General features: G+C 61.5%; 2 protein-coding genes across 3 annotated transcripts in view; both read left to right on the forward strand.

The window, feature by feature from the left end:
* PEAR1 (platelet endothelial aggregation receptor 1) overlaps positions 1 to 4,717 on the forward strand; it is a 10,814-nt gene extending 6,097 nt beyond the window's left edge. The window contains exons 14-22 of one of the 2 annotated variants that reach the window (XM_019662555.1): positions 241 to 366; positions 1,235 to 1,363; positions 1,480 to 1,608; positions 1,782 to 1,994; positions 2,188 to 2,276; positions 2,389 to 2,524; positions 2,686 to 2,760; positions 2,855 to 3,088; positions 3,550 to 4,717. In XM_019662555.1, the coding sequence (XP_019518100.1) occupies positions 241 to 366; positions 1,235 to 1,363; positions 1,480 to 1,608; positions 1,782 to 1,994; positions 2,188 to 2,276; positions 2,389 to 2,524; positions 2,686 to 2,760; positions 2,855 to 3,088; positions 3,550 to 3,701 (1,283 nt within the window). In that variant the 3' untranslated portion in view covers positions 3,702 to 4,717. The remainder of the gene's footprint in view (positions 1 to 240; positions 367 to 1,234; positions 1,364 to 1,479; positions 1,609 to 1,781; positions 1,995 to 2,187; positions 2,277 to 2,388; positions 2,525 to 2,685; positions 2,761 to 2,854; positions 3,089 to 3,549) is intronic. The other variant, XM_019662556.1, reaches the window with a different exon arrangement.
* Positions 4,718 to 5,403: 686 nt separating this feature from the next.
* LRRC71 (leucine rich repeat containing 71) overlaps positions 5,404 to 8,334 on the forward strand; it is a 9,333-nt gene continuing 6,402 nt past the window's right edge. The window contains 2 exon segments of the mRNA XM_019662557.1: positions 5,404 to 5,858; positions 8,049 to 8,277. Coding sequence (XP_019518102.1) covers positions 5,699 to 5,858; positions 8,049 to 8,277 — 389 coding nt within the window. The 5' untranslated portion in view covers positions 5,404 to 5,698.

Below are 8,334 nucleotides of genomic sequence, written 5' to 3' on the forward strand. Positions count from 1 at the left end.
CCAGAGCTGTGAGGCCCCTCCCCTCCCGCCCTCTAGAGCCGTGAGGCCCCGCCCCTCCCCGCCTGCCAGCTTTGTGGGCAGTGCGTTGTCAGATGACAGAATCCCACTCTACCCTGGTCTCTTCCGCTGATTCCAGTCTGTGCACCAGTTATCGCAGTGGGAAGGAGGGAGGACCATAGTGGGATCCAGGGCTGGTTGAGGGTTGCCCCTGCCCCCAGTCACCAGAAGCCTCTCCCCCAGCCTGTCCTCCTGGCCGCTATGGCAAACGTTGTGCGCTCTGCAAGTGTGCTAACCACTCCCCCTGCCACCCCTCGGACGGGACCTGCTACTGCCTGGCTGGCTGGACTGGCCGCAACTGCTCCCAGCGTACGTACGTGGTGGCCTGGCGGTAGCTTGTGTGTCAGCGCGTGTGCGTGCCTGAAGTGGGGGCTGAGGACCCGAGGCCCCTGCCCCTGGGTATAAAGCCTCGGACCTGCCTTCACGCAGGCAGTCATATAAGCAATATAAACAAATACTTACTGGGCATCCCGTGCACGCTGGCCGCTGAGAAAGCAGCATGAACAGGCCCAGGAAACCAATCCAGCCCTCCTCGGTGGGAAGCCTGGGAAGGGGCCACAAACTCAGTTTTGAACGTGTTCTTTTTTTTCTTTTGCATTTTTCAATTTATTTATGTATACGGGGCTTCCTTCCCACATGAATAGGACACCATAGAAAAGATTAGTCCCAAAACACCAAGTGAAATACATTTCGAAAAGGGGCAGTGAGAAGCTCTTACTGTGAAAACGCCTGGACGTAAGCTCACGGCGGGCGGGGGTGAGGGAGGTGGTCTTGGTGAAGAGTTTTTCCACAGGACTCAGTAACAACCTCTGTTAGGCTATTTGCTAATGCCAGGTGTGCACAATTATGCCTTAAGTAGTGCGGACGTTTACTTCTGTCGAGTTTAGAAAAAGAAGCCCAGGTGTTTGCAGCGTGGGGCAGTTTGGGAAACTCCCGTGTTGCTCTGAATGGCTGTTAGACAGCCAGGTGCAGACGCCGAGCGGGCAGCTGGGCATGTGGGTGTGCAGCTCAGCATTTGTGAGCCGCCCAGTGTAGATGCTGTTCAAAGCCTCGGCGTCCCTGGGGTGACCAAAGCTGCAAAGCTGAGGAGAAGATTTTGTGACTCTGGGGGCTGAGAATGCAGGGGTGGGGAGAGCGGCTGGGCTGGCCTGCCAAACAGGCACCTTGCATCCTGCAGCGTGTCCTCCGGGACACTGGGGAGCCAACTGCGCCCAGCCCTGCCAGTGTCACCATGGCGGAACCTGCCACCCCCAGGATGGGAGCTGTTTTTGCCCCCCAGGCTGGACCGGACACCTCTGCTTGGAAGGTACCAACAGAAGGAGAGCTCTATGCTCCTGTCCCCAAGTCAGCCCTTGCCCAAGGAGGAGACTGCAGTGTCCTGGCAACCTCTCACCCCTGCCTGCCCCCCTGGCTCTCTCCCAGGCTGTTCTCCAGGGATGTTCGGTGCCAACTGCTCCCAACCATGCCAGTGTGGTTTCGGAGAGAAGTGCCACCCGGAAACCGGGGCCTGCGTGTGTCCCCCAGGGCACAGTGGTGCCCCCTGCAGTATTGGTGAGTTCTCTAGGCCCCCATGGTCCCTAGGGAACCAGGACACCACAGGTACCTACCTTCCCTGGGTCTCTGCCAGGATCTGGGCCCTTATTCTAGGGCTTTTGCACGTGCATTGCCCCCAACGTCACCAGGAGAGCCAAGACGCTGTCCTGAGCAACCGCCCTACCCACTAGGAAACCAGGAGCCCTTCACCATGATGCCAACCCCTCCAGTGACCTATAATTCTCTGGGAGCGGTCATCGGCATCGCAGTGCTGGGGTCCCTGCTCGTGGCCTTGATGGCACTGGTCATTGGCTACCGTCACTGGCAAAAGGGCAAGGAGCGCCAGCACCTGGCAGTGGCCTACAGCAGCGGGCGACTGGACAGCTCTGAGTACGTCATGCCAGGTGAGCTGGCCTGGGGGCGGGGGACACATAGGAGTGGCACGGGGCTCCTGCATCCCTCCCTGGACCTGGGAGAAGGGAAGTGGGGAGCTGGAGGGAGAAGGGGGGTCAGAGGGCCGATCCCAGCCCTCCGGGGACAGAATACCCAGGCCTGGCTCTGACCGGGTAGCCCCCATGTCTGTGTCTACCTTTGCAGACATCCCTGCCAGCTACAGTCGCTGCTACTCCAACCCCAGCTACCACACCCTGTCACAGTGCTCGCCGAGCCCCCCGCCCCCCAACAAGGTCAGTGCTGGGGGGAGCCGTGCGCTGCGGACAGACGGATGGGTGCGCACCTGCTTCTCTGGAGGGCCCCTCCTTGCATGTTCCTCTCCATGCCCTTCCCGTCTCCCCTCAGGTTCCAGGTGGTCAGCTGTTTGCCAGCCTCCAGGCCCCTGAGCGGTTGGGGGGAGTCCATGGGCGTGATAATCACGCCAGCCTGCCTGCCGACCGGAAGCACCGCCGAGAGCCCCCTCTTGGGCGTCCGGACAGGGGTAGGAGTCTGGAGGCCAAGGCCTCGTCGTGTGCAGCCCACCATGCTGCCCCGTCTGAGTGTGTGTGTTTGCAGACCCGGTTCTGGGCCCCAGTGCTGGGGGAGGCTGGTGCCTGGGGAGGGGCCAGGGCTCTGATGCCTCACAGGCATCCTGCTCCTCAGGTGGCAGCCGCCTGGACAGAAGCTACAGCTGTAGCTATAGCAACAGCAGTGGGCCAGGCCCCTTCTGCAGTAAAGGTGTGTGCAGAGGGTGGGGAGTGGGGGTGGGGCGGCTGCCCTGGGGCTTATGGGCCAGGGCCGGCCAGAGCCTGACTGCTTTCCCACTCCTCAGGACCCATCTCTGAAGAGGGGCTGGGGGCCAGTGTGGCTTCCCTGAGCAGTGAGAACCCCTACGCCACCATCCGGGACCTGCCCAGCCTGCTGGGGGGCCTCCGGGAGAGCAGCTATATGGAGATGAAAGGCCCTCCGTCAGGGTCTCCCCCCAGGCAGCCTCCTCAGCTCAGGGACAGCCTGAGGCCGCAGCGAGACAGTGGCACCTACGAGCAGCCCAGCCCTTTGCCCTATGGTGAGCCCTCCTCCAGTGGGGCGGGGGCTGGAGAGGACTGGGACAGGGAGGTAGGAAGGGGAGGGACAGAGGGAACGCATATGGAGGCGGCATGACGTGGCAGCAAGAACGAGACCTGTGGGGTCAGACTTGGGCTCAGAACAGCCCTGACCTTGGGAATCGCGTTGCCCTGTGAACCTGTGAGTGGCGGCCCCTACCGTCCCGGGCTGAGGATTCGAAATGGGGGATGTATGGCACCAGACCTGTGGAGCTGGTACCCAGAAAAGTGGGGAACAAGGCAGGTGACAAAGTATCCTGTACGGCGAGGAGGGCAGGTCCAGGTGGCCTCGTCCACGGGCAGCTGGGATGCTGCACAGACGGGCTTCCAGCCAGGCACCAGCCCTCTGTCTGGGGGTAGAAGAGGCCAGGCAGGGAAGGGGAGAAGCCACCTGCCCCTGATCCTGTCCCCTTTCTGCCTCCAGACCGAGACTCCATGGACTCCCTGCCGCCCCTGCCGCCAGGCCTGCCCCCCAGCCACTATGACTCCCCCAAGAACAGCCACATCCCTGGACACTACGACCTGCCCCCCGTACGGAATCCCACGTCATCCCTACTTCGGCGCCAGGACCGTTGAGGGGCCACAAATGGTGGCCCACCTGTTCTTGCTGCCCGAGGCTGGGGACAGTGCCAGCTGTGCCCTGCCAGGAGCAGGGAAAGGACCGGCCGGCCGAGAACATGGGCACGTTTAACAGAGGAAGAGAACAGAGAGATGGGAGCCAGGCTCCCGGTTCCACGTTGGGACACTGGTTGGCAGGAAGCCTGCTTACCCTGTCCCTAACCCACCATTCTCCAAGGCCCCTGGGCCTGTGTACATAAACTGGTGGGTGGGGTGTTGCCGGATGAGTCTGATTTCATACTGATGTCTAAAGTGTATACTGGGAGCCTTTCCTGTGGACTTCAAGGCTGGGCTCGGTGTGCATGCGCGTGTGCATATGTGTGTGTGCGTGTGCGCATGTGTGGTTCAGAGGAGCCCAGGCACAGGCCCTCCCCTACGGCCCGCGCTGGTTAGTAGAGAGGCAGCCTAACTCCCTTAACTAGCACTAGTCTCCTAACTTGGTGGTACCTTCCCCAACCCAGCTGGCTAATGCTGCCCCTGCCTGAAAGCCTTCCTGGGCGCCCCATTGCTCCTGTGCCAGACTCCGAACTGTCAAAGGTCCTAGTGAAAGCTTCTGCTGGCCCGGCTGTCTCTCAGCCTCACCGGGACTGCGTTGTCCGCTGTCCCTCTGCCCATCACACTGGCCTCTCAGCCCTCCTAGCAGAGACTTCTTCCTGCCACTGGGACTTTGCACAGCTGGATTCTTCTTCCTCCCAACTACCTCCGGCTAACTCCTGCTTGTGCCTCACATCCCGTCCTCTGGGAGGCCGGTCTCTTTCCTGGCACTGATCACAGCTGCCTTCATTCCCCAGATACCTGCAGGCCTGCAGGGTGCCAGATACCCTGTAATGTGTTGTTTCTTTATGTGCTGCTTTGATTCATCTCTGCTTCCCCCACCGGACTGTAAGTTCCCTGGAGCCAGGAGTCCTTTGTTTATGCTCAACATTGGTTCCCCTTGGCACAGAGTAGGCACTCAATAAATGTCCCCAAAAGGCTGAGTGGCTGAGTGAATTAAAAGTAGTAGTGACACGGGTAGCATGGGCACACTGCATGCTCTGAATGAACAGACTGCATAGGTGGGAGCCTCCCCCAAGCTGGCACTGCTCCAGGGGGACAGCACCAAGGCTAAAGGGCTGGGAGTGACAGTGGGGCAGTGGAAGGGAGTGGGCTCTGGAGGCTGGAGGCAGGAAGGCAGACAGGAGAGGGGAGACAAAATGGGGGCCCTGCAGGGAGACCCGGCAGGAGCTAGACTACCTGAGGACCTTGACTCCGGGATTTCTAGGAAGCGTGACCTGCCGCATTCACTCAGCAGATCAATTAAGTCCCCAGACCACCAGGAGGCTAAATAGATGCGGTTAGAATAGAAAGCCAGCGCACTGTGGGTCTCTCCCGGCCCTTACAGGGGCTCTCTCCTAACAGGCATAGGAGGCGGACCCAGGGACAGGATCTGCCCCGACCCGGGCTCTCGCCTTCCTGGAGTCCTCAGACTGTCACCATCCCTGATAGGCCGGGCCAGCTCCCCGCTTTCCTTGGGCTCAGTTTCCCGGGGGACTTTGGATGGCTGGGCGCCCACCCTAGCCCCGGCCTCCGTCCTGGTGTCTAGTCTCGGCCCCTCGGCCCCGGTCTTGGGCCGCCCTTGGCCCTTCCTTCGCACGCGATCCGCGGGCCGGGCTCTCCAGCCCCCTGGACCGCGGGGGAGGGGGGTGTCCACGCCCCGACGCTCCGCCCTGGCCCCGCCCCACTCCTGCTCTAAGGCCGCGGCGCCCGGTCCGCACGCGTGCGCTCAGCGGTTGCCCCCCATCCGCTGGCCCGCCCAGCTCGCGCGGTTGTCGTGGAGAGGGACGCCGAAGCGACGCCCCTGCGGATCGCCAGGTCGGCGGACGCGGAACAGAGACCCCTGATCGGCCGCCGCCTGGAGAACCACCAGCCAGGGTCCTGCCTTCTCGCCCCGGTGAGTCGTCGCGGACCGCACCAACATGTCCGGAGAGGCGAGCGCACAGGGGACCTCGCCCAGGGCCCCGCGTCCCGCGACCCAGAAGTCGTCTGGCACCGCGAGCAAGAAGGGGGATCGCGGAGCCAAGGAGAAGCCGGTGACCGTCCTGCCGCAGGTGGGCGAGGAGGAGCCCAAAAACCCAGGTACGCTGGCGGCAGGGTTGGGGGATCGGGCCTCGAGGATGCGGCCCCGCTCGCGGGTTGCCCAGGTTGGGTGGGGCGGCGTCGTTGCGCCCCGCACGGGACTGGACGTGCAGAAGGACACTCTGGTGGGCGAGACGGACGAGCCAGGAAGTAATAATAGAATTTCTGGCGCTAAAGAGTGCCGTGTGGAAAAGGGCTCCGCCGCAACGTCCGAGTGAGTGTAGCTAGCTCCTGGCACCTGGTAAGAGCGTTACAAGTAGTCACATCATCAGGTGTGTGGCCTCGGGCACGTTACTTCTCTGTAGCGTGGAAATGTGAGTCCTGTCCATCTGCTGAGGCGAGGAGCAATGGAGTTGATAGTGAGAAAGCGTCTCATAAACTGCAGATTCTTTTGTTCCTTCAACCAGCATGCGTTGTGCCCCCACGGTGTGCAGGGAGCTTGCAATAGGATCCCAGTTTGACTCCCATCAACTTCCTGAATCTCAGCTTGGCCGATGTTTGAACTGAATTGACCTTAAAGGATCCACACTCTGGTTGGGGCGCCATTCAGACAGGAGGAAACAGTCCTGCACGCATGGGATTTGCATGCTCTGGGGAAAGAGAGCCAGGAGGAGAGTGTAAGTTAGGAGTGTGGCTCTTCATGTTGCAAGTGCTAGAACCCCAACCAGACTCTACCCACAGAGGGGAGCTGATTGGAAGGCTTCTCGATTCATAGCCACCAGCTTTGCCGTCGGACACGGACAAGAGCTCGCTGGCCCCGCGCTCAGGGTAAAACAACGAGGGAAAAGGCTTTGATTGTCAGACCTTGGGCAGGTGCCATCTCTTTGTCAGTGCCGGTGGCAAAGCTGCTGGTCCAAGGAAAGATCTTGACAAGTGCTGCTCTAGAAAGCGCTGCCCAACAGAACTTAATGTGACCTCGGCAATGTCCTCTTGTCTGCGCTTTAGCTAGCAGGGACCTAGCGGACAGTGCAGCTCTAAAACACGCTTGCTCCTGCTCTCCTCATCCCAGCACCCTCTAGCTTGTTAGAAATGCAAATGTGGACTCCACCTGGGCTACGGGATCCGGGCTTGCGAAGGCGGGCCCAGGGGACTGTTTTAACAGGCTCTCTGGTGTTCTTACAGTTCGAGAATCTCTTGTAGAGAAAGGTGGTGTGAGTGAAGCGAGGCAGGGCTTGAGGGCTCTCCCAGCAGAGGGAACAGCCCAGGAAAGCTGGGGGTGTGCAGGAGTCAGCTGGACAAGGCGGGTGAGGGAGGGGGTTTGGGGTACCCCTTGTCCGTCAGCTACCGTTTCTTGTGCGTTTGCGTCCCCCTGGGCTCATGAGGAGCGCGTGTCTCACCCCTTTTCTGCAGAAACCCTCAAAGCTCTCTGCATCGTGCCCCCCCCCCAGTCCCTCCACACCCTCAGGCAGGCTCCTGCTGTTAGCTGCAGTTTTCTCTGGGCACAGCCCCTGCTGCACCTGGGGCTGGGTGGTGTTGCTGCCAGGGCTTGAAGCCACTGGGCCGGTGTTAGAACCAGCGGGTACCAAGCCAGGCCTCTGCCTCCAGGTTCTCCCATTCGCCAGGGACACACTTCCCAGCTCCAGGCCCCACTTCTTCCTGGATGCCCGCGGGGGAGCAGGGGCTCGTAGACTCAGGCCGGGGTGTGGTGGGCATCTGTCTAAATTCATGCAGCGCTTCCTTTAGAACAGTGGAGTGGGGCAGGAGTCAGTGAGGTATAAATGCTTGCTAAACAAACAAAAGGCCGAGGCTCAGCTGGACCTGGGGGTATGTGGGGTGGGGGTGGGAGTGGAGAGGGCTCCTTTTGCTCACATCAGGCCTGGGGTTTGTTTTTCCGTGTGACCCTGGGCTAGGGACATCCTGTGGGAGGCAGAGGCCCCCCAGGGGGCGGAGAGCCCAGTGGAAGCGGCCTTGACCCATGGGGTGGATGGAGGGGCCGGCATACCCTGCGCCCTCTGGTCCCCTTCCTGCCAGGTCTTGATTTCCCACTGTTTCTAGTGTTTTCAGCCTTGCAACGCACCTTCCCTTTTAAAATGGTTGTAAGGCTGTCCGCCTCGGAGCGGGGAGGGGGGGGGGCGGGGCTGCCCGCCCTGAGTTCCGAAGCTCCGCGTGGTCGCGCGTGGGAAAGTGTGCGGGAGGCGGCCTGGGGCTCCGACCGCGGGCGCCGCGCTCCCTGCGCCCCCTCGCCCGCAGAGGAGTACCAGTGCACCGGCTCCCTGGAGACCGATTTCGCAGAGCTCTGCAAGCGCTCTGGATACACGGACTTCCCCAAAGTTGTCACCCGGCCCCGCCCGCACCCGAACTTCGCCGTGTCCTCCTCTCTGTCGGAAAAGCCCACCCTAGGTGAGTGACAGTGGAGCCCCGGTGTGTCCGCTAGGGCCACCACCTCGTCCATCCTCAGCCTCCGGTTCGTTGCACGGGGGCCGAATGGCGGGGCGCATGGCAGGGTGGGTGTGAGGGGGGGCTTCAGGAGGCGGTT

This window comes from Hipposideros armiger, unplaced genomic scaffold (genome assembly GCF_001890085.2).
Source record: "Hipposideros armiger isolate ML-2016 unplaced genomic scaffold, ASM189008v1 scaffold_378, whole genome shotgun sequence".
NCBI classification, from domain to species: Eukaryota; Metazoa; Chordata; class Mammalia; order Chiroptera; family Hipposideridae; genus Hipposideros; species Hipposideros armiger.